This window comes from Prionailurus viverrinus, chromosome B3, assembly GCF_022837055.1.
Source record: "Prionailurus viverrinus isolate Anna chromosome B3, UM_Priviv_1.0, whole genome shotgun sequence".
In the NCBI taxonomy this organism is placed as follows: Eukaryota; Metazoa; Chordata; class Mammalia; order Carnivora; family Felidae; genus Prionailurus; species Prionailurus viverrinus.
Window position 1 is genome coordinate 79767355 of NC_062566.1, and position 26551 is coordinate 79793905.

Consider the following 26551-nt stretch of genomic DNA (forward strand, 5'->3'; position numbering starts at 1 on the left):
TAGAGACTATGGCTTATTGATGTAACTAAATTAAGAAAAAAGAAAATCTGTAACATCCAATTTAAGAAAAGTTAGCTACAATTTAAAATAATACAAAGGTCAATTTATCAAGATTCTTAGCAATTATATTCTTAAAAAAATTTTTTTTAATGTTTATTTATTTGTGAGTGACAGAGAGAGAGAGAGAGACACACACACAGAGAACTAGCAAAGGAAGAGCAGAGAGAGAGAGAGAGAGAGAGAGAGAGAGAGAGAGAGAGACAGAATCCAAAGCAGGCCCCAGGTTCCGAGCTATCAGCACAGAGCCCAATGCGGGGCTCGAACACAGGAACCAGGAGATCATGACCTGAGCTGATGTCGGACGCTCAACCAACTGAGCCACCCAGGCGCCCCCTTAGCAACTATATTCTTAACTAAAGTTACTGTTTAGAAAATCAAATACTGGCATAATATGTCATTATACAGGTTGAGTCTTAGTTTTTCAAAACATCCAATATTTTAAATACAGAAATTCTCCAGATCATAACCTGGAGATCATTCTTACTGTAGTTTTTGTTGGGATTTCTGATTGCTATAAAACTTCCTATTCACTAGTTCTACTGCCTCTATTTTGGGTTCCCTTACTTCTGCCCACTCTATCTGGGTTTTATGGGCTGCAATTTCAGACATATTCACCACAACTGAAATATTCCTCAATCCCATTTTCACTATCCCAATTTGCAACTGATAATTAAAATGTAGTATATCCATACAATGGAATATTATTCAGCAAAAAATAAATAAAAATAAAAATGAAGTACAGATGAACCATGAAAACATTATGCTAAATGAAAGAAACCAAACGTAACTGCCACATAGTATATGATTCCATTTATATGAAATATCCAGAAGAGGCAAATCCATAGACAGAAAGTGGCTGCCTGGAAGGTGGGGGCAGAAAGGGAAGAAAGTGAGAAAGGACAGCCATGGGCACTGGCTGACAATGGGCATGGGCTTTCTTTTGGGGTATGGAAAATATTCTCAAATTGGTTTATAGTATGGGCTGTACAACTATGAATATATCAAAACCCATTAAGCTGTACATTTCAAATGTGTGAATTTTTTTTTCAACGTTTTTTTATTTTATTTTTGGGACAGAGAGAGACAGAGCATGAACGGGGGAGGGGCAGAGAGAGAGGGAGACACAGAATTGGAAACAGGCTCCAGGCTCCGAGCCATCAGCCCAGAGCCTGACGCGGGGCTCGAACTCACGGACCACAAGATCGTGACCTGGCTGAAGTCGGACGCTTAACCAACTGCGCCACCCAGGCGCCCCTCAAATGTGTGAATTTTATGGTGTGTGAAATATGTCTCAAGTTGTTGAAAGAAGACAGAACCATAAGTAAAAAGGTATATAGTAGGGAGTAACAGAGAGAAAAAGTGCATTGCTGGAATTCTATCTATAGCCTCCCTACAACTCCTGGGCAATCCGGAGGTGGGGGTGGGGGTAGATTTTATTAACTAAGAATATCTTAACTATATATACACCTACCAATGGGGTAAATCCTTTTTCTCTGAGAAAAAGTGACTCAAGATTGGACCATTTTCTCACTACATCATTCATTTGGTCACCCTATATATTACAAGTTTTGATATATTGTGGGCATTCGTAAAACTGCCTATTCACTATCCCCATTCTCCTAGGAACTTCAATATTCCTATACCCCACCTTCTTCCACATGTGGGAGCTGTCATGTTCCTACAAGGGCCTGGCCAGGGTTATTGATACTGGGTAGGCACCTTTTTGCTGAGCCAATACATCTTTTCCAAGATTTTAAAATTTGGAATCTAGAGAGTAAAAATTAGTCCCTCTCCTATCATGGAATCTATACTATAAGGTATGAAATTCTGGGGCTTTTGGCAGCCATGTTTCCTGCCACAACCAACAGGTAACTGTACAAGTAAGAACATAAAGTCTACAAGAGACATGAAAGGAGAGATGACAAGGGTACTAGAGGCAATCAATTCTTATTCCTGTTCTTCCTCAGACTTAGTTGTGCTTTGCTCATCTCAGGTTTAGCTGTTTAATCTTTCTTTTGATTCAATAAATGGATAATTGACCCTTTTACCTGTTTTTTCAAAATGAATTTTTGTCACAGCCACAACAAAGAGACTCATACAATTCCAGAAAAGAAACAGTATATTCAGAGCAGATTCACTTTGGGAAGCTGGTGAATTTTTATACAATAGCATTTATTCTCATTAGTGTACATTTTATCATGTGCCTATAATTATCCATTAGGAGAACATCTTTAGTATGCCCTACAATATCTGATAGCACTGTTAGGCACTGAGAAAACCAGGACCATGGATCTACTGCTAGGAAATTTTTGCACCCAAATTGAAGAAAGCAACTGGTTTTACAGCACCCCAAGGCTTAAGAATCAACAAAATGGAGACTATGTAGGTGAATCCAGCCCTCAAACCATCTTATCTTCATTCTTCGCTCATTTTCCCTCACTCTGAGTCTAATACAGGTTCAATTAAAAGTATCATATGTGGCTCCTTTACAACTTGCTCTTAAAGAATTGAGAAAAAAGGGAGAAGACTCAAATTACTAAAACCAGAAGCAAAAGTGGGGACATTACTAGTGATTTTTACAGGAACTAAAAAAGATTTTAAGAAAAAATTATGGACAGGGGCGCCTGGGTGGCTCATTCGGTAAGCACCTGACTTTGGCTCAGGTCATGATTCAGTTCATGAGTTTGAACTCTGCGTCGGGCTCTGTGCTGACAGCTCAGAGCCTGGAGCCTGCTTCAGATTCTGTGTCTCCCTCTCTCTCTGCTCCTCCCCTACTCACACTCTGTCTCTCTCAAAATAAAATAAACATTAGAAAAAAAATTTTTTTTAAAAAAAGAAAAGATTACGGACAATTGTATGCTAACGAATTGGATAACTTAGATAAAATGGACAAATTCTTAGAGACAGAAACTAGCAGAACTGACCCAAAAAGAAACAGAAAATCTAAACAGATCTGTAAGTAGAAAGGTGATTGAATCAGTAATCAACCTTCCAATGAAGAAAAGCCCAGGACCAGATGGCTTCACTGGTGAATTCTACCAAACATTTAAAGAATTAATATCAATTCTCAAAATCTTTCAAAAATTGAAGAGGAGAGAACACTTCTTAATTCATTTTATAACACTAATAATACCCTGATACACAAACCAGAGAAAAACATGGCAGAACATATGAAAAACTCTTGTAACTTAACAAAATACAAACAACTCAATTCAAAACAAGCAAAGGACCAGAACAGACATTTCTCCAAGAAAGATACAAATGGTAATAACCACATGAAAAGATGTTCATCCATCATTAATCATAAGGGAAATGCAAAATCAAAACTGCCATGTTGGGGCGCCTGGGTGGCGCAGTCGGTTAAGCGTCCGACTTCAGCCAGGTCACGATCTCACGGTCCGTGGGTTTGAGCCCCGCGTCGGGCTCTGGGCTGATGGCTCAGAGCCTGTAGCCTGTTTCCGATTCTGTGTCTCCCTCTCTCTCTGTCCCTCCCCCATTCATGCTCTGTCTCGCTCTGTCCCAAAAATAAATAAAAAACGTTGAAAAAAAAAAAAAACAACTGCCATGAGATACCACTTTATACCCACTAAATGCCAATTATTTAAAAAAAAAAGAAAAGAAAAAGAAGTGTTGGTGAGGAAATAGAGAAATTGGAACCCTTGTGCATTGCTGATGAGAATATAAAATGGTGTAGTTGCTCTGAAAACAATATGGTGGACCTTAAAAAATTAAACACAGAATTACCATATGACCCAGAAATCCTACTTCTAGGTATATACCCAAAAGAATTGAAAACTCAACAGATATTTGTATACCAGTGTTCATAAGGGCATTATTCACAGTAAACAAAAGGTGGAAACAAGTGTCTACCGACAGATGAATGCATAAACAAAATATATATGTATTTTACACACACACACACACACACACACACACACACACACACACACACACACAATGGAATATTCAGCAGCCACAAACAGGGGTGAAATTCTGATATATGCTACAACATGGATTAACCTTGAAAACATCATACTCAGTGAAATAAGCCAAACATAAAATAACAAATATTGTATGAATTCACTTATATGAAGTATCAGGAAGAGGAAAATTCATGGAGACAGAAAGTAGAATAAAGGTTACCAGGGTCTGGAGGAAGGGAGAAATGGGGAGTTATTGCTTAATGGGTACAGAGTTTCTGTTTGAAATGATGAAAAAGTTCTGGAAATAGTAGTGATGATTACATAACACTGTGAATGTACTTAATGCCACTGAATTACACATTTAAAAATGATTACAGGGGCGCCTGGGTGGCGCAGTCGGTTAAGCGTCCGACTTCAGCCAGGTCACGATCTCGCGGTCTGGGAGTTCGAGCCCCGCGTCGGGCTCTGGGCTGATGGCTCAGAGCCTGGAGCCTGTTTCCGTTTCTGTGTCTCCCTCTCTCTCTGCCCCTCCCCCGTTCATGCTCTGTCTCTCTCTGTCCCAAAAATAAATAAACGTTGAAAAAAAAAATTAAAAAAAAAAAAAATGATTACAATTTAAAAGGATTAAAAAAAAAAACAACTTTTTTTCTGTTCTAACAGTAAAGCCTAAGACGGCACAATTACCAAGCTAACTACTTTGGTAGCAAAGGGAAATGGTGTAAAAAAACTTGCAGACTAACTTTCACCATTGGCTGGCAGAAATAAACCAGTGTTTCTAAAGAGGAACAACTACAGGAAATCTTATAAAAAAATGTTAATTATGTAATCTAATGATAAAAAAGTTCGGTAATTTAGTGACATGAACTGCACAAAAGTATGCAAGAAATCAAATGGACCCACTTAAAAAAAATGTATTACTGAGGCATAGTTGACAATATAATGCTACATTCATTTCAGGTATACAACACTGTGATTCAACAATTCTGTACATTATGGAGTACTTACAATGATAAGCACAGTCGCCATCTGTCACCATACAGTGTTATTAAAACATTATTGACTATATTCCCTATTCTGTACTTTTCATTTCCATGACTTACTTATTTTGTAACTGAAAGTTTTTCTCTCTTAAACCCCTTCACCTCAAATGGACCCTGGGTATCCTATCCAGGGATGGTTTGCTCAGAGTTCCCCATGGTGGAGGGAAGGGAAGCTCTTCAGTGAACATTTGACAAGGTTCAAGTTACAAAAAGAAATAGTTTTTCACTGGCCGAGCTCAGCTGAGTGCTCCAAAACGGTGATGGTGGTGGTGGTCACGAAGGAAAAACAAAGTAAATGAATCTACTCTGGGCTCAGGTATGGTTGATGTAGTGTCTAAAACAGTTTGACAGTCCACTGAAGGGAACAGCCTATGATCCCCAGTAGGGCCCACGGAGCTCTAATAATTTAACAACAAATTTCTTTAAAACCAAAAGAAAAATAACAGATAGAAATATAAATCCCTGACAGAATAAGGGAGAAGCAAACCAGTACAGTACAGAGATAGACATAGCCTAGAATGTAGGAGATATCTTATATATAAATTATACTAGTTATTACCAAAGCTATCAATTTTGCACAAACCACAGATTTAAAATTTTTCTTTCTTCCTTCCTTCCTTTCTCCTCTTCTCTCCTTCCTTCTTTTCTTTTCTTCCTTCCTTTCTTTCTTTTTTCTTTCTTTTGTTTCTCTTTCTCTCTCTCTCTCTTTCTGCATTTCTTGCTAATCTAAGCAAGGCCAGGCCTACTCACTGGTGCTTAGCTAAATATCAGTTAACTATTCAAAACGCCAAGTTGACACTTTTTTTTTTTTAATGTTTTATTTATTTTTGAGAGAGAGGGAGCACAAGTGGGGGAGGTGTGTGGGCAGGTGGAAAGAGGATCAGAAGCAGGCTCCATGCTGACAGGAACGCACAAACCGTGAGATCATGACCTGAGCTGAAGTTGGACACTCAACCAACTGAGCCACCCAGGAGCTCCCAAGTCAACACCTTCTAATAGATTTCCAAATAGACTTAGTCTGTGTCTTTCAAATCCACTTTCTACAATTTCTTGGTTCTAGTGAGTCCAAAGAAGATTGGAGTGTAAAAAAGGTGGAAGAATCATGAATTAAGACCTAACTAATGGGTTTCCGAAGATACAGAACCTTCCTAAATTAAAGTTATGCTCTATTATTTGAGGACAGAGTAGAGGCTGACAATCAAAAGATGGTCCTTATTATTATTAGAATTCCTGTATGTCAGATTAAGTACACAAGTTACACATAATTCTCTCTTCATACCAACTCTGCAAGTTATAAATTTTGCAGTGTCAGAAAAGTTAAATCATTTGCTCATGGTCATACAGTCTGTAATGATACAGCCAAAACTTTAGCTTTGACTCTGAATCTTCCACTCTATCACTGGAGTTGAGGGAGAACAGATACACCGTATTGACTCAAGGGTATTTCAGAGCTTTAAGCCTACACAGTCAAGAGGCTCCTAAAGTGCTAACAACTTAAAATACTTTTAAGAGTGAAATCAAGTCTGTGGAACAGCAGCCAAGAACAGAATCTGAGGACACAGAAGTTAGCAACAAATCTATAAACAGTGACAAGCTAAGCATGGAAATCGACTTTTATAAGAATATGGTATATCCTCTTCCCTCAAAAAGTTGTTTTTGGGGGCGCCTGGGTGGCGCAGTCGGTTAAGCGTCTGACTTCAGCCAGGTCACGATCTCGCGGTCCGTGAGTTCGAGCCCCGCGTCAGGCTCTGGGCTGATGGCTCCGAGCCTGGAGCCTGTTTCCGATTCTGTGTCTCCCTCTCTCTCTGCCCCTCCCCCGTTCATGCTCTGTCTCTCTCTGTCCCCCCAAAAATAAATAAACGTTGAAAAAAAAATTTTTTTTTAAAGTTGTTTTTGTTTTAAAAGTAATTCGTTTTATAGCCAAATTATGGAAAGAGACTAAATGTCCATCAACTGACGAATGGATAAAGAAGATGTGGTTTACACATACAATGGAATACTACTTGGCAATGAGAAAGAATGAAATCTGGCCATTTGTAGCAACATAGATGGAACTGGAAAGCATTATGCTAAATGAAGTAAGTCAGGCAGAGAAAGACAGATACCATATGTTTTCACTCATATGTGTATCCTGAGAAACTTAACAGAAGACCATGGGGGAGGGGAAGGGGGAAAAAAAAGTTACAGAGAAGGAAGGAGGCAAACCATAAGAGACTTAAATACTGGGAACAAACTGAGGGTTGACGGGGGTGGGGGAAAGGGGAAAGTGGGTGATGGGCATCGAGGAGGGCACCTGTTGGAATGAGCACTGCGTGTTGTATGGAAACCAATTTGACAATAAATTATAAAAAAAAAAAAGTAATTTGTTTTAAATAGTCATAGTTCAGGGGCTCCTGGGTGGCTCAGTCAGTTAAGTGTCCGACTTAGGCTCAGGTCATCATCTCGTGGTTCATGAGTTCGAGCTGCATGTGGGACACTGTGCTGACAGCTCAGAGCCTGGAGCCTGCTTCAGATTCTGTGTCTCCCTCTCTCTCTGTCGCATCCCCACTCATGCTCTGTCTCTGTCTTAAAAAAAAAACCAAAAAACATTAGAATAGGTTCAGCTAACATCCACCATCACATCTAGATGCAAAAAAAAGAATGAAGAAAAAATTTTCTCCTTGTGATGAGAACTCTTAAGATGTATTTATTTGCTTAACAACTTTCCTATATGTCATACAGTAGTGTTAGCTACAGTCATGTTGTACATCATATCCCTAGTACTTATTCATTTTTTAATCGGAATTTTTTTAATATATATATTTTTGAAGATTTATTTGTTTTTGGGAGGGAGAGCACAAGCAGGGATGGGGCAGAGAGACACAGGGGACAGAAGATCTGAAGCGGGCTCTATGCTAACAGGAACGAGCCCGATGGGGGGCTCGAACTCATGAACTGGGAGACCATGACCAGAAACAAAGTCAGACACTCAATTGACTGAGTCACCCCGGTTCCCCTATTGCTGGAAGTTTGTACCTTTTTGACTACTTTCCTCCAATTCTCCCTCCCTTCTATGTCCTCTTATAGCATTTCTTATCCAATCCTTTATTAATCTTTCATATGTATTTCACTTATATTTGCCCTGCAAACTCTATCCGTACTACCTGTGTTCTACTTGAGAAAAAAAAAGTACTAGTGCTTTACTCATATTAGATTAGCCTGTGGCATCCAACACAGTAGTTTACAGACACACTATTGAATTTAATTGACTAAAAGAAAAAATTATGACTCAAGACTCTATCCCATCAAGTTTTATTTTCTTTACAACATTCATCAGAATCTGAATTATCATGTTGATTTGTGGGTTTCTGTCTCTTGCACTTGAACCTAAGTCCCTAGTCCTTGTCTTAGTCACTACCCTCTTTCCAATACCTACAAAGTGACAACTGAGCACACAATGCTTGTTAATGAATCATAAAATTTGACTTTGTGTATACTTTTAAGTACTAAATTTAATATTCCCTACCACTTCCAAGAAAAAAGACATAACTGCATTTTTCATTCCTGGGAACTGTGCCAAAAGATAGAAAGTCAATAGGGGCGCCTGGGTGGCTCAGTCGGTTAGGCGTCCGACTTCGGCTCAGGTCATGATCTCGCGGTCCGTGAGTTCGAGCCCCGCGTCGGGCTCTGTGCTGACAGCTCAGAGCCTGGAGCCTGTTTCGGATTCTGAGTATCCCTCTCTCTCTGACCCTCCCCTGTTCATGTTCTGTCTCTCTCTGTCTCAAAAATAAAACATTAAAAAAAAAAAAAAAAGAAAGTCAATAAATAAAAATTACAGTTTTTCGCCATACTTGCAGTCTCCTTTTGTTGCTACTAGATAGCATTCTTTCATCTAAAACAAAATATTTGAAAAGAAGAAAGCTTAAACAGCTCAGACTACAAAAGTAAAATAATTAAAGTACCCTCTGATAAGAACAGTGATTAAGAATTTAACCAGGAAACCTATTTAAATACTGAAGCTTTTTTCCCCCTTAGAATCAATGATCAAAAGATGATGATTTTCAGACACTTACAATATGACCTGCATCACTCTTAGAACAAATGATCAAAAGCTTAATCTAACCACATATATAAAATCCTGTATCTCTTCCCATTTAGACAAATTATAAAATGTTCAGGTAAAGGGAAAAGTAAATAGTGGACAGTGAGTACATTCAACTACAATCTTTTAATTCTATTCTTTCATTTTTTTTTCACTCATCTGTTTCTCTCAAACAGAAGAACACGGATTCTGACACTGCCTGTGCTTGGAAATTATACTACTTGTGACCTTGAGCAAATTTTAGTTAATTAACCTCTGTGTATGAGCTTCTCAATTGCAAAATGGGCAAATGAGCACTTACTACATATGGCTGTTGCAGGAATTAAATAAGATCTTATAAATAAAAAGCTCAGTGTCTGGCATATAGTAAGCTCTCAAAAGTTTATAGGTATGGTCATCATCTCCCTAAAATGACATATAGCAAACTCTCAAGAACAGTGACTATGATGTAAGAAAATTAGGGACTGACTAAAAAAAGGATGAGTCATCACAGCTGGAAGACTCTTCTTCACTGGTCTCTGACAAGTACTGGAAGGAATAAACATTTACTGAGTGCTTTATGTGGCAGGCACTATGCTGGGCTCCTAACAAATACTAACTACTGTGGCAGATGACTGCCACAGTTATGGCCCCATTGAATCATACCACTCTGATTCCCTCCCACTTGATCTCTGGATTTGTTCATGTGACTTGCTTTGGTCAACGGAATACTAGCAATATGTAGCATGCTGAGGCTTGAAATGTGCTTGCACACTGAAGCTAGCCCTCTCCCTGCTACCACCCTGGGAATGAGTTTGGATTAGTAGCTTCCTGAAGGGTGAAATGAAAGTAGCCACCCAACTCTGAGGCCCCAGATATGTGAGTAAGGCTATTCTAAAGTGGAGGATCTAGACAATCCAGCCCCAGACAGGCCAGCCCAGATCACAGGAACATTTCAGCCAACCAATTGTGAGAATAAGGTTTATTGATTTAGGCCACTTAGTTTTGCAGGCAGTTTGTTATTTGGCAAAAGCTAACACAACCACCCTATGAATATAGACAGTATTTCAGTTTTACAGATTAAGAAAGAAGGTTCCCAGAAACAACAGTTTGGCTCCAAAGGATTTTCTACCAAGCCACTTCTGCATGCCATACTCTGAAGTTCTAAATAAAAAAGGGATCTCTGTAAAGCAGTACCTTTCCTCTATTCCAGGAATCAGCACACTATATGGCCTGTGAGCCAGATCTAACTTATCTCCTGTTTTTGTAGGTATGGTCTGCAAGCTAAGAATAATTTATACATATTTAAATAATTTCAAAGTCAGAAGAAGACTTTGTGATATGTGAAAATAACAAGATATTCAAGTTTCAGTATTTATAAATAGAGAACTATTAGAATACACCCGTGCTCATTCATATACTGTCTATGGCTGCTTTTGCACTCCAACAGCAGAGTTGGGTTGCTGCAACTGAAACCATATGAACTACACAGTCTATAATATTTACTATCCGGCCCCTTATTTTAAAAAAAGTATACCAACATCTGCTCAGAATTATTCTCTTGGCGTATGTTTTTAATTTAAACAACAAAGGATTCTTCCTGGCCTTTAATGATGAGTAGATTTTATTTGTACTTTTGTCACTCCTTTTCCTTTCACCAAAAATTAGTTTAGCTTATGTCATTTTTCCTAGTTCTTCTTAACTTTAATCTTTGGATGGTCTCTGACTTCATCTAAGAAAGAAAGATAAACCTCATTTTTAAAATACTAATTGAGAACCATAGGTCAAATGAATTCCACTTACACACCATACTACTGGCCTCCAAGACAGCTTGGAAAATTAACAGACTACAATTTTATCTTATTCTCAACTAATTCAAAGTATCTATGAAGAAAGTTGTTTATTAAGAACTGATCTTATATTGGCCAAATGAAACAGATCCCAAAGGAGGTAAACAAAGATATAGGAGAGAGATTTTATTCAGAAGAGGCTCTAATTTCTCAGACCTAAACCCATGTAATAACCATGTAGAAATGAATTTCCCTTTTATTTCTAACAGGGATTTCAGGACAGAAGTAGCTATACATAGTCTCTCCTTTTTTGTGATTTTAGTCACAAAGTGATATTAGTCACTAATATTCTCTTGCCACAGGGAAATAAGAATTTCAAAACTACTACTGTTCTACTTCACCATCCTGCTACTAACCAAGTTCAATGAGATACAAATTGAAGTAAATATCTGATATCCTTTTATGTTAGAAAAGAGATGAACCTCACTTTATTTACCAACTCCCCACTTTTATCATTTTTCTTACCTCCACAGTAATGACTGTAAGTCCTGGGGGGAGATTCAGCTTACTGTCTGTACTTGGCATTAATGCAAAGGATCAGTAAAGAAGTTGCCAGAGACTAACCACCCTCGCCCCCAATATTTAACATTCAAAGACTTTTGAGTGGCATTAGACAGATGTTCCTATTGGTTAAAGCAATTTGAATGCCTTTAGAATACTGAAGAAAATGAGTAAGTATGTATGATCAGTCTAAACTTTACTGAACTATTTTGTTAAGTCCATACAGAAATACAACATAATCTTTATAAGTGATTTAAATTAAACTTGCCTAGAAAAAAAATTTATTTTCATTTATTTTTGTGACTATAGGGATTTTTAGAGTATAAAAATAATTTCCCAGGATGGCCTAATTTATTATTATGCAAGTAAATAAGGATTCTAAATTTTAACTCCTGAACTAGCAATGACAATCCAGGAGTCAATAGGGTTGTAAGTATGGGTCTTTGGTACATACAACAAACACTATATATATCTAAAGAAGGTAGTTTCACTTTAACTTAGAATTCCAAAGAAAGAACAGCTGTTCCAAACAGTCTCCTTTTTTTTCTTTTTTGTGTTAAAAATTATATCATCAACATACTAGGGTCACTGAGAACTAAAGATTGAAAACAATTTTTGGATGTTGTTAAAGACTCTCTTTGGCTGAGAACCAGAAATTGTGACCTTAAAAGATCAATAGTGGGGCACCTGCCTGTCTCAGTTGTTAGAGCATGTGACTCTTGATCTTAGAGTTGTGAGTTTGAGCCCTATGTTGGGCGTGGAGCTTACTTAAAATTAAAAAAAAAAAAAAAAAAAAGAAAAGATCAGTAGTGTAAGCTGATCAATAGAAAGCCTACTTTCTGAAAGAGTTATGATACGAATTTAACCAATACATGTTGCTAAAAATTCTATACTATCTTTGCATCTAAATAGGAAGCCTTCTTTAATCCTTTCCTACTAATTTATATTTTTCTCTGCCTTCAAAAGATTTCTAGTCAAATAACCTGTTCCCAAAAACTTCTCTTTGATTAATCCCACCTGGATCAAGTCACTGACATCCAAACATGTATGCTTAAATAAAAATAACTAAATCTGGGGTGCCTGAATGGCTCAGTTGCTTAAGCATCAACTTTGGCTCAGGCTATGATCTCATGGTTCACGAGTTCAAGCCTGCACAGAGCCCACTTTGGATCCTCTGTTCCCCCACCCCCCGCCCCCACCTCACCTCTCCTCTGCTTGGGCTCTCTCTCAAAAATAAATAAACATTAAAAAAATAACTAGATTTGGTCCTCACATATCTTTTATGTTCATCCTACCTTCTCAATATATTTAGTATTTCTCTTTGTCCTCAATATTAATGCAGTTTAATTAATTTTGCTTCACTAATACCTTTTAGGCTAGCAATATAAAAAAAAAAAAAGAACCCAAAGATTTAAAAGTTCATTTTCGGGGCACCTGGGTGGCTCAGTCGGTTGAGCATACAACTTCGGCTAGGGTATGATCTCATGGCTTGTGAGTTTGAGCCCCGCGATGGGCTCTGTGCTGACAGCTCAGAGCCTGGAACCTGCTTCGGATTCTGTGTCTCCTTCTCTCTCTGACCCTCCCTGCTCACCCTGCGTCTCTCTCTCCTTCAAAAATAAATAAACGTTAAAAAAAATAAAATAAAATAAAAGTTCATTTTCTCATTTCCAATTCTAATAAATACGAAGTGCCTACTTTCTATATTATAGGTTTTAATGCTAATTTTCTTTTACTTCATATGACTAAAGCACGTAAAGCATTCCAGCTATAAAGCTATAGGAAATATACTTTAATACAGTTAAAAAGCTCGGGGTGCCTGACTCTCAAGCGTCTGACTCTTGATTTCAGCTCAGGTCATGATCTCTCGGTTCACGGGATTGAGCCCCACGCTGGGTTCCACACTGACGGGGGCAGAGGGAGCCTGCTTGGGATTCTCTCTCTCACTCTCTCTCCCTGGTCCTCCCCCTTGCACACGCATGCTCCTTCTCTCTCAAAATAAATAAACTAAAAAAAAAAAAAATACAGTTAAAAGTTTTAGTTGGTTGGTCAGTATTATAATGCCAAATATCAGTTTCTCAGATTAAAAAGAATTCTGCGATCTTTATTTTACAGAGCAGTTCTAAAAATAATACTGAACAATAGTCTCTTATGCTCCCTAACCAGATAACACTTTGTAAATTTTAAATCTAAGTAGTATGGGGATAATATTTGGGAAAATCTGGCTATAAATGAAACTCTTCTGGAAAACAGTGTGGAGGTTCCTCAAAAAATTAAAAATAAATCTAGCCTATGACCCACTGCTAGGGATTTACCCAAGGGATACAGGAGTGCTGATGCATAGGGGCACATGTACCCCAATGTTTATAGCAGCACTTTCAACAATAGCCAAATTATGGAAAGAGTCTAAATGTCCATCGACTGACGAATGGATAAAGAAGATGTGGTTTATACATACAATGGAATACTACTTGGCAATGAGAAAGAATGAAATCTGGCCATTTGTAGCAATGTGGATGGAACTGGAGGGTATTGTGCTAAGTGAAATAAGGCAGAGAAAGACAGATACCATATGTTTTCACTCATATGTGTATCCTGAGAAACTTAACAGAAGACCATGGTGGGGGGTGGGGGGGGGAGTTACAGAGAGGGAGGGAAGTAAACCATAAGAGACTCTTAAATACTGAGAACAAACTGAGGGTTGATGGGGGTGGGGGAGAGGGGAAAGTGGGTGATGGGCATTGAGGAGGGCACCTGTTGGGATGAGCACTGGGTGTTGCATGGAAACCAATTTAACAATAAATTATTTTTAATATTAAAAAAACAAAAAGAAACTCTTTGGTACAGTTCCAATTTTGCTATTTCCACTGATTTAATTTACATAGGGAAAAAGATCTATCAGTGAAAGGTCAGAGATTATTTGGAAGAAAATACAGTTTATTATTTTCAAAGGGAAAATTCATACAAGGCTAGCAAAGAAATAACTTTCTCCAGCCTCAGAAAAAGTGAATAGCTTTTTAGGAACCAGTAGTTTAACCAGTTTATGCAAAACCAATTAGAAATGATGCACATCTATGTATTTTGATATAAGAAAATATCTAAACCACTACTAAGTGAAAAAGCAGATTGATATATTTTTTTAATTTAGTGTAGTATAGAAAAAAAGAAAACTATGCACTCATTTTTGACAGTGATTATCTCTGAAAGAGCACTTGGGAAGTGCACTCTAGGCCTTCACCTTTTATATTTTTCTCTGACAAATAGGGATCTTTATGGGAGAAAAAGCAGATTTTTAAAAAAATTATAAAGCTCAGTCTTAATAGGCAGAGCACACAATTTTTATAGTTCATGTAAAGACTTTAGTTTTTTACAGAAGTTTTTAAGATTCACAGCAAAACTGAGAGGAAGATATTGAGATTTCCCATATACCCCTTGCTGCCCCACATTCATAGCCTCTCCAATTATCAACATCCCCCTACCAGAGGTACATTTGTTACAAGTGATGAATCTACACTGACACATCATTCTTATTTGAAGTCTGTAGCTTACATTAGAGCTCAATCTTGGTGTTATACATTCTATGGGTAGACAAATGTATATGACATGTATCCATCATTACAGTACACAGACTATTTTCACTGACTTAAACAGCCGCTGTGCACCACCTATTCACCTCTCTCCAGCTCCACCTCAGTCACAGGCAACCACTGATCATTTTACTGTATCCACAGTTTTTCCTTTTCTAGGTCATAAGTTAGAATCATACCATATGTACCCTTTTCAGATTGGTTTCTATTACACAGTAATAGTCATTTAAGGTTCCTTCTGGTCTTTTCACGACTTGATAGCTCATTTCTTTTTAGCACTGAACAATACTCCATTATGTGGATGTACCACAGTTCATCCATTCACCTAGGAAAGGACGTTTTGGTTGCTTTCAAAATTTGGAAGTTATTAATAAAGCTGCTATACACATTCATCTGTAGGTCTTTGTGGACATTAGGTTTTCAACTCCTCTGAGTAAATACCAAGGAGCATATAACTTTTGGAAAATTCGGGGTCACCTATCCATATCATGAGAATTAAAATGAAAGCATATGGTACACTGCCTAGCATGCAGGAAAAGTTCAATAAATGCTAGTATACTCTCAATTCTGCAATGCCTTCTAATGCTACCAAACAATATACTAAGCCAGGCCAGTATACTTAACCATTAGCTAGTAGTTAATGTTTATTCCATCTCCTTCTTTCCTGTCAGGTGCCACTTCTTACTGTCAATATACCTACTTTTTAGAGGTACCCCCTCACATCTGTTGCTTCAAACTCCTGTGAACTCCTAGAATAACTTGACTGTACTTATAAAATGTCTGAAAACAAGTTGCCCAAAGTCCACTTTAATTTTAAAAGACAACCAAATACACAATTATATTGATTCAATTTTTCAGATTCTCTCAAACTCTAGCTCTATCCTTCAACTGAAAGATGACTCACAAATCTAAAATGTGTATTTGTTGTGTGGTTTTCACCTTATTTTTCCTGATTTAATTTTCCAATTCCAGGGTAGGGTGGAGAAGATGGGTTTATGCTTAACTTAAATGCTTAAGTTCTAGATCACCATCCTCCCAACGCTTCACTAAACAATGATAATTAGCATTAGCTTGTGTAGCATTTTTTAGAAGACCACGTACAAACGTGGGATGGCTATCTTCAAAACCAAACAACTGTCTTTCTTAGTGAAATTAACTGTGGGGTTTCCTTTCAAAGCTACAACTGAGAAATTTGATTCCTGGTTACAGTGTCCCAGGCAATTATTGCAGCCTCACATCCACTATGGATATCTCTCATGAAACAATCCCCCTTCCCCCACCAAACTGCATGGTCCCCAATATGCACATTCAAATACTAGTAAGACACTGCTATCAAATGGCAACATTATGTAATACAGATTTAAAAAATTCACATTCATTATATCATTTCATCCTGTGTGGCGAACCTGGGAGGGGCAGGGATCCATTTAATAGATGAAAAAAGACAAAAGCATAAAGAGTTTAAAATACTTGCTCAGAGCAAGTAAGTGGCAGAATCCAAAACCAAGGAGGCAATGATACAGTTCCAGTGAAAGAAATTACAGTGATTTTATAAATCAGTTCTATCTGAATTAAAAAAAAAAAATTGTTTTTTAAAGTAGGCTCTACGCCCAACATAAGGGCCGAACTCATGATCCTGAGATGGAGAAATCACTCAGTCTTTACCGACTGAGCCAGTTAGGCACCCCAGTTCTACCTCAATTTAAATCCTACCACTTACTACTTGTAAGACTGGAATGGAAGCTCCATGACTGTTTTGTTCACTGCTGTATTTCCAGCATCTAGAACAGTGTAAGTACACAGGAGATCAGTATATGTATGATAAACATTATAAAAAAAATCACTTGACTTCTTTGGACCTCTGTTTTCCTCATCTGTAAATGGAAACAATAAGGTCTTATCTGCTGGTATAATATGTACATAAAACATCTGGCAGGTATTTAAAATTAATAGACCTGACTCCTAGTTTAGGGTTCTTTACATAAGACCACCATAACACTCTCACTTCTTCTGTAGGCTCTAAGGAAGTAGCTGAGAACAAATGTCTGTACAACTGGTAGGCAAGCTGGGTGGTAATCAGGATGGAGGAGATAAAGAGCTAAATCCTTCCCTCAGTCAAGTAGTCAGCTGTTCTCTTTACTATTCTGCCATAGCAATGACAAAGATCTTCTAGATGAATCTGTTAGCTGATTGCTTATTTCAAAACAGAAAGTCTTGTTGATTAGGGAAGCACCTAATCTATACTTACAAAAGGCAACAAGAAAGAGGGGAGGAATACTGAAAGGTAAACGAGACAAGAAGAAAAGAATACTGAGGTGAAAAGATCCAGAATACCTATACTTATTAACTCAACCTAAGAATGGCCTCTGTCCCATTTCTCTGTAAGTCAGCATGTTCTTTCCAGTAAATCTAATTCTAGAGGATGAAGCAGTCTTGAAGACCACTAGTAAGTACTACCAGAGACAGAAACAAAAGGTTTATGTCATTAATAAGTAGAAACAAAAGTTAAAAGCAAAGGGAGATGGTACTACAAATGGTACCATCAAGAAAGTGAAAAGACAACTCCTAGAATGGAAGCAAATATTTGCAAATCACATAAAGGATGTGTATCCAAAACCACAAAGAACTCTTACAACTCAGTAATAAAAAAGATAAAGAACTGAATGTAAAAATGGGCAAAGACCCAGAACAGACATTTCTCCAAAGAAGACACATAAATGATCAGTAAGCACATGAAGCAATGCTTAACATAGTCATTAGGGAAATGCAAATCAAAACTGCCACAAGATACCATTCCACACCCACTAGGATGGCAAAATAAAAGATGGACAATAACAGATTGTGCACAGATATGACTTGGTGAAGATGTGGAGAAACTGCAACTCTGATACACTGGTAGTGGGAATGTCAAATGATGCAGTAGCTCTTGAAGTGTGGAGGTTCTTCAAATGCTAAACACAGAGTTACCGTACAACTTAGAAATTCTACTTCTAGGTGTATCCCCAAGAGAACTGAGAACATATGTTCACACAAAAACTTGTACATGAATGCCTATAAGAGCATTATTTAGAATAGCCAAAAAGTACAAACAACCTAACTATCTGTCAACTGATGAATAGACAAAATGTGATAGATCCATACGGTAGAATTTATCATTAAAAATAAAATACTGATACATGCTACAATGTGGATAAACCCTGTACACGTTACACTAGGGGAAAGAAATAAAGTTACAGAAAACTATGTATGATTCCAATATAAAAAGTTTTAATGCAAATAAATATTACTATGATAAATATTAATGACTAGATAATAAAAAATGCTTAAGACTTCAGGAAAGCAGCAACAACAATTCAATAATTTTTAACTTAGTGCCATAGATAATGTCATTTAAAATTTTTTATATGAAAAATTCATTCTTTTCTTGAAGAGCTGCGAAAGAGAACTTAGTGGAGTGTATAAAACTCAATCCTCATATTATCAAAGGAGCTTACTAAAACTCAGGAAGAAATACATGCATATTTTAAGTATTAGGTAACACAATGAGGACAAAGTAGATGATCTTTAAGTTTTGGGGTTTTTTTTAAATTTTTTTTTAACATTTATTTATTTTTGAGACAGAGAGAGAGAGAGCATGAATAGGGGAGGGTCAGAGAAAGAGGGAGACACAGAATCCGAAACAGGCTCCAGGCTCTGAGCTGTCAGCCCAGAGCCCGACGCGGGGCTCGAACCCACGGACCATGAGATCATGACCTGAGCGAAGTCGGACGCTTAACCGACTGAGCCACCCAGGCACCCCTAAGTTTTTTTTACTCTGAAATAAAGATGGAACTTCCATATAATGGAACATTTTATACAGTAAATAAAAAAGAGAAGAAAGTTGTTTCATAAAGCAATGGACTGATCTTCAAGATATTTTAAATGAAAAAGGTATACAGTATGTTACCTTTTGCATTAAAAAGGGGCAGGAGATTGTGTGTGCTTACGCATATATGTGTACAAGTATCTAGGCAAGCACATGTTTTTGGTGGTTTGTGTAAAAATTAGCTTTGGAAAAATATATAAGAAACTGCTAACACTAGGGCTATATGTGGGGAAGGTAAGAGAGTACTGGGAGGACAGAAGACAGGAAGTTTTCCTCAGTTTACCTTTTTGTGTATTCTGAATTTTGAGTAATGTGAATGTATGGGTATCAAAAGGAAAAATTAAAAGTACTTTACCTTGCACCATTGTTCCTAATGACTTCCACAGTTTCTTCAACAAAATATCGATCCTTGATATATGCAAAAATATCATCACAAATTTCATGTAAGCGTGAACGATGGGTAAGGTTGGTCAAGTATAAAACTGGAATAATTAGTGGTTCTGGAAAACTCTGAAGATTCTGTCTTGCTTTTTTCTCTGACTCAAGTGCTTCCTGATAGGTCAGTCCAGGTCTACCCGTCACAGCACAACTCCACACAAGACTGTTGCACAGAATGGTTCGTTCAAAAAAGTCACTGATTAAAAAACAAAAACAAAAATCCATTCATCACCTATCATTTCACAAATTTTACATTAAAAGCTGATAAAGGATTATGCCTTCATTGTAAAATTTTATATAGAATCATAGAACGAGGGTTTAGTAACTGGTCAAATTACACATTAATACAAACCTAAGAAAAAGTATATTTAAACTAGACATTTATATTTTGCAATTTAAAGGTACATTCAGCCAAAATTGAACTTTGATTTCCATCACTTTTGAAATTGGGAGTAAACTGCAAATAAACTCAATCTTTCTTTTTTCTTCTAATATTAAAGGTGTTTGTTCCAAAGCAGCCAAAACACTAGAGACAATTTAAGCACTTAACCATGAACTTTTAAAAGCTTTAACGTAATAGTGAAAAACTGGCAAATCTAAACATCTAATGATGAGAAAGTTTAGATAAATTACAGTACTTTATGTAATGAACAATCATAGTCATTAAAGAGTATGAGAAGAGTTCTTAAAAAACATGTTTACCAGAAAAAAAAAAAAACTTTCCAGTTTGATTCCCTCCTATATTTTTGTAAGTTTTTTTAAATGTTTTATTTGTTTTTGAGAGAGAGCACGAGTGGGAAAGGGGTGAAGAGAGATGGGAACAGAAGATCTGAAGTGGGCTCTGTGCTGACAGCAGCGAGCCCACTGGGCTCCAGTTCACAAACCCTGAGATCATGACTTGAGCCAAAGTGGGATGCTCAAATGACTGAGGCACCTAGGCACCGCCCCCCCTCACCTATATTTTTGAAAGTAAAAGCTTACTAAAAATATATATATATGGTCCCACTTGCATCAAAAGAAGACATGCAGGCAGGCAGGCAAAGAAAGATAACCTAAAGAAGCATAAAAGACTTCTAGAATGTTCTACAAAAATCCAGGCAAGAACTACAGAGTAGGGATGGGCCTGGGGGACCATTCTACTGAGTGCTTTTCTGCACTGTTGGAATTTCTTAATATGAGCATTTCTTTTCAAAAATTCTATCAGTCACTTTTAAAATGCGAGAGATCCATAATATGGAAGGATCTCTAAGGTATGTTAAGTAGAAAAAACCCAAATCACTGAATAACACAATCTCATATACGTTAATCAGAATAACAAAAATGTGTATTTATACAAATACTATAAACAGATGTTCATTATGGAGAAAGGGAGGGACTGCAAAGGAAGGAAAAGGAAAATTTGTTATTCTAAATATTTCTATATTGTTTGAATTTTTATAAGAAGCATGTACTTGTATTATTTTTTTATAATCAACACATTTTAGAACAGAGAAGGTTATACATATGTAAAAAGGGTAACAATGGTTGCCTCTAAGTGGTAATATACGAGTAAATGTTTTTCCCTCTCTATACTTTGGTGTACTTTTCAATAATTATTTGTGACTGATACAATTCACTATTCTCTAACTTTTTCTCCTTCCTGAAATCTCCCTTTTCCTTCTGTCATCATTCTAAAAAGTATTAAGACTACTATATGTTTACTTCTTGATTAGTATATCTGTAGAGGTTATCCCTAGTAGTCTGATCTCCAAACAAGATTTGAGGTAATTCCATTAACATGGTTTCATTTGTATATTCGTCTGCAGAACAAAATTGAAATCTATGGAAATAAAGAGAACTAATCCTATCTTAATATAAATGGGATCTAAAGAGGTTACCTGCATACATCAAGTTACATGATTTTAATTTAGTACAAAAAAGATTCTTTTGAAGTCTGCACCTTTTAGTAGAGGAGATAATGGATATATACCATTAAGATTAAAATTACAAAGTGATTAAAAGACAGAAGCAGATATCTTTTGGGAGTTCAGAGGAAGGGAAGGAGGAGAGATAGGCAAAAAAGATCAAGAAATACCAGAACGGATTTTAGACGAAATAGTGTTAAAAAGTTAGGTTGTAAAGGAAAAGTAGAGTTGAAGAAAGAAATGTCAGAGAGAACAAAGATGAGTGTAATCTGGTTCTCATAATCAAGAAAATCTATGCCAAATAACTAATTTATTAGCTAAGAAATTGACAACAGATATACCCAATAAGTGGTTATAAACGGTGCAGAACAAAATGAACGAATGGATGGATCTTGAAAGAGCTCTTAAGTTTTACTTCCTAAAACCACAGTTCACTTAGAAAGCTTTATATAAGTTGTCAACTTTTTCCTGTTGGAACAAACATATCTGTAAGACTCAGCTTACCAAGCCAACACACCTGTTGTGTACAACACACCTGTTGTGAATGTGTACAATTAGCACATGATGTACGTAAGGTATACTTTTATTAATTTAAACCATACTTAATACTACCTAAGAAAAACATACTTCAAATCTAGGTATCTTACATTAACTAGTCTCTAAACCAGAGCTAATAGAAACAGAATGCTAGCCACACATATAATTTTAAATTTTCTAGGGGTTGCATTTAAAAAATTTTAAAGAGAAACAATCTTTTTATATATTAATTAATTTTATATATTTAATTTAACCTAATACATCCTCAAATGCTTTATTTCAAATCTGTAATTAATTTTAAATTCTTCAATGTGTAAATATTTTAAATTCTTTTTTTTTTTGTACTAAGTCTTCAAAATCCAGTATATATTGTGCCTTTATTGCACATCTTAATTCTGATTATCAAGTTCTTAATAACCCCCATGCCAAGTAATGGCTCCTGTGTTGGACAGCACAGCTCTAGCTATAGTGATTAGGTATTTGGTAGGTCATGGGGTATTTGGTGTCATTGTCAGGGAGACAGGGTACTGAGCTGCAATAAACACTATTTAGATGAGTTGACATTGTTCAAAATACCAAAGAGAGCAATGGCACAAGTGCCACAAACCTCCACTAAACTTGTTACCAGGCAGAAAAATAGGATCGTTAGTAACCATCGTTATACATACAGCTGTCTTTCTATACTCAGGTTTCCACCTCCTCTGGCAAAGTGTTTGTACTATTTGTTGTTCCTGTGTCTATCTACTCTGCAAAGTTGTTATATTACAGTCCCGTTGTGCACAAAGATCTACACTCAGGAAGAGGGAGACCGAGTACACTACACAGTAGCCGTTTTAAAGCAAGCAAAAAAAAAAAAAAAAAGCCCAAGGGCTATTTCTCCCTATTCATCACCCCTTAGCAGCATGGCACCAGCATGGCACCATCTCTGACATTTTACACCTTCACTTTCTCACACTGCTGTAATTCCACTCTTCACTCATTTTTCACACACATTCAAGTATGTAGGATTTTGTTAATAATAGTGAACTCCTGGGGGTAGGTTACAGTGACTCTTTAATTTCTATACTAAACATAAAATCATGAAAATTTTATAGGAAGCACATTTTTCCATTGTGAGCAAAAATTTATAAAGTACAAAATCCTGTTTTATATGAATATGTTTACGCAAATGTAGATTATTACGTCTCCAATTTATTAGTACATTAGTACATTCCTTCAACAATCTTCTTTACCAGAGATGAGCATACTACTCGCCTGGAGGCCAAACCTAGCTTTCCAAATGTTTTTGTAGTTTTATTGGAACACAACCACACCCATACCTTTAGGTATTGTCTATGACTGCTTTCTCACTAACTCCTATGGAATTGGATAGGTACAACAGACACTATGACCTACAAAGCCTAAAATGTGATTATATCTGGCCCTTTAAGAGTTTGAGGACTTCTGCTCTTTTTCTTTCTTTTCTTTCTTTTCTTTTCTTCTTTCTTTCTTTCTTTCTTTCTTTCTTTCTTTTTACTGGAAGGAGTGACAAAGAATTATAGTCATCTTCAATGTACCACAATTCCTGCCTGGAGAGCATTTTCATTCTGACGAGTCATTAATAAGAACAAAATCCTCTGCTTACTTTTATAGTACATTTGATGTTGGGAAGAATTTTCCACAGATTACTTCTGGTCCCCATACATATTTTTTTTTTTTTTAATTTACATCCAAGTTAGTTAGCATACAGTGCAATAATGACTTCAGGAATAGAATCCAGTGATTCATCCCCTGCATATAACACCCAGTGCTCATCCCAACAAGTGTCTTCCTTAATGCCCCTTGACTTTTCCATTATTTCTTAAGGAAAACTTGCTTCTGAGTTAGCAGGTCGACTATTGGCAAGAACACACCTCTAATTAATGTAAATTCAACCAATTCTATGGTGAACAAACTAAGGAACAAAGAGCAACATACTGTTAACTTACAAGGTTATTTGGAAAACTAAAAATCTAGTAGAATAAGATTAAGAATGAAGTGACATATAGAATGGCTAAAATTCATAACACAGAAAACAACAGATGTTGGTGAGGATGTGGAGAAAGGGGAGCTCTCTTACACTGTTGGTGGAATGTAAACTGGTACAGCCACTCTGGAAAACAGTATGGAGGTTCCTCAAAAAGTTAAAAATAGACTACCCTATGATCCAGGAATTACACTACTAGGTATATACCTAAAGGATACAAAAATACTGATTTGAAAGAATACATACACCCAGATGTTTATAGCAGGATTATCAACAAAAGCCAAATTATGGAAAGAGCCCAAATGACTCTGATGAATGGATAAAGAAGAGGTAGTATGTATGTATTATACACACACACACACACACACACACACACACACACACACACAATGGAATATTACTCAGCCTTCAAAAAGAATGAAATCTTGGGGTGCCTGGGTGGCGCAGTCGGTTAAGCGTCCGACTTCAGCCAGGTCACGATCTCGTGGTCCATGGGTTCGAGCCCCGCATCGGGCTCTGGGCTGATGGCTCAGAGCCTGGAGCCTGTTTCCGATTCTGTGTCTCCCTCTCTCTCTGCCCCTCCCCCGTTCATGCTCTGTCTCTCTCTGTCCCAAAAAATAAATAAACATTGAAAAAAAAAAAAAAAAAAAGAATGAAATCTTGCCATTTGCAGTGACATGGATGGGACTAGAGACTATTATGCTAAATGAAATATGTCAATCAGAGAAAGACAAATACCATATGATTTCACTCATATGTGTAATTTAAGAAACAAAGCAAATGAACATAGGCAGGAAAAGAGAGAGACAGGCAAACCCTAAAACACACCCTTAACTCTAGGGAATAAACTGAGGGTTGCTGGAAGGAAGGTGGGCAGGGGATGGGTTAAATAGGTGATAGGTATTAAGGAGAGCACTTGTGACAAGCATTGGGTGTTGTAAGTGATGAATCACTAAATTCTACACCAGAAACTAATATTACACCGTATGTTAACTAACTGGAATTTAAATAAAAACTTGAAACTAAAAAAAATAAAAAATAAAAACAAAAAGAATGAAGTGACATAAAAACCAGAAGCCAAATATAATTTAGAAAAGGTAAACACGAAGTGTACTCTACTTAAGGGACAAAACTGTATCAACTAGACATAAGAAAGACCCAGCACAATACTGCATAAAAGATCTAAAGGACATAAACTCCTCTGTCCATAAAAATAATTAGTATAGCTGAGCAATGCAGCCACAGGTTAAAAACGAACATAATTCCTGATTTAAACAGCATGCAATATACAAGAGATGGAAAAGTACAAATCATAAATTTAGAAAAGTAGTAACTGCTGTTAAGACAGGATAGATTGTTGTATTAATTTCTTCTACTGACAGGGTTACAAAAGCAGGAGATTAAGAGATCTTGGGCATGGCTGACTTAACATGCCTTATGTTATACAGAAAAAAATCAGCTAGATGATTCAGCTAGATGAAAATTACATTTATTACATTTATCCACAAATGGTCAGGGGAAAAATTAGATTAATTAAAAATATAATGTTTACTTTTAAAAAACATTTAATGAAATATTACTCTGCAGTTTACTTAGCACTGCCTCAGACTTAGATAATGACACATAAGGCAGACTCCTGAAATCTGCTGATGCACCAAGGCGGGGAACAGCAATAAAGGCTTTTTGGTATCTAGAGACTAAAATCTTAAATAGAAATCAACAAAAGTGAAACATTATGGTAGCTTAACAGAAGTCCTAGCTTAACAATAATGAATGTGAAAAAGACAAATTTTAAGTGAACTGCAAATTCATACTTCTAAGAGTTTTTATAGTTTCCTTAGCTTAAAAAGTATCTTTAGAGCACCCTCTGCTAAAAATGTCATTTTTCTCCATTCTGTGTCTTGATAGTTCCATCTTTCAGGACCCAACTCAGATGTTCTCTTCTTATTTGAAGGCTGTTATCAGCTCCATTTTCTATGCTCCCATTACACTGGCTCCATAGCATATATGTGATTTATGCCATTGTGTTATACATTCATTTCTCACTAGAGGGACAAATTATCTCAATATCTCCAGACTCTCCAAAGCGTAGTGTCAAAGAGTAATAAACAAATGTACTCTCCACTGGCAGTCCACATTTATTTTTGTGTGTATCTAGATAGAGAAAAGTACACACATATGAATGTGAAGGCGAGGAAGAGTGTCTGAATCTCAGCTTACCACTTGCAGAATGTGACTCTGAGTAAGTTACACAACCTTACTGAACCTGGTTCCCCTCTATAAAATGGGGATATCTTCCATGAACAGTTAATATGAACATTAAATACGATAATAAGATAATACTGGTTGCCCAGCATATTGTATGTACATGCAATAAATAGTATCAATTCTAACTGCTCAGGTACCATATTTGCAAAGAGATTCTAGAAAAATACACACAATAACTAGTGTGATACAGGAACAATGTCAGAAGAACAAATAAAAGACTTGAGAATCTTTGAAGAAAAAGTTTGGCATTGGTAAGGGTAGGAAGAGGGATTAGCTGCAAAAAGATAACCAACGAACTCCCAAAACCCAATTAGGATGACCCAAGCATAATATCTTACCAGCTGCTCCGTGGTAGACTGTCTGCAAAGAGGGTTGAAGGTATGCAGCCTCCTTAGAAATATGACTTGGTACTTGTTTCTCACAAGAGGTGGAGTTTATTTCACCGCCTCTTTAATCTGGGCTAGCCCCTCGAGATTAGCTTTGACCAACATAATACAGAAATGACACTGAGAGACT

The 26551-nt window shown here is 36.8% G+C and overlaps 1 protein-coding gene across 3 annotated transcripts in view; it reads right to left on the reverse strand.

Moving 5' to 3' along the window:
- The window catches only part of BAZ1A (bromodomain adjacent to zinc finger domain 1A), a 95696-nt gene that overhangs the window by 61884 nt on the left and 7261 nt on the right, over positions 1–26551 (reverse strand). For all 3 annotated transcript variants that reach the window (XM_047862002.1, XM_047862003.1, XM_047862001.1), the window contains one exon: positions 19239–19517. In XM_047862002.1, coding sequence (XP_047717958.1) covers positions 19239–19517 — 279 coding nt within the window. The remainder of the gene's footprint in view (positions 1–19238; positions 19518–26551) is intronic.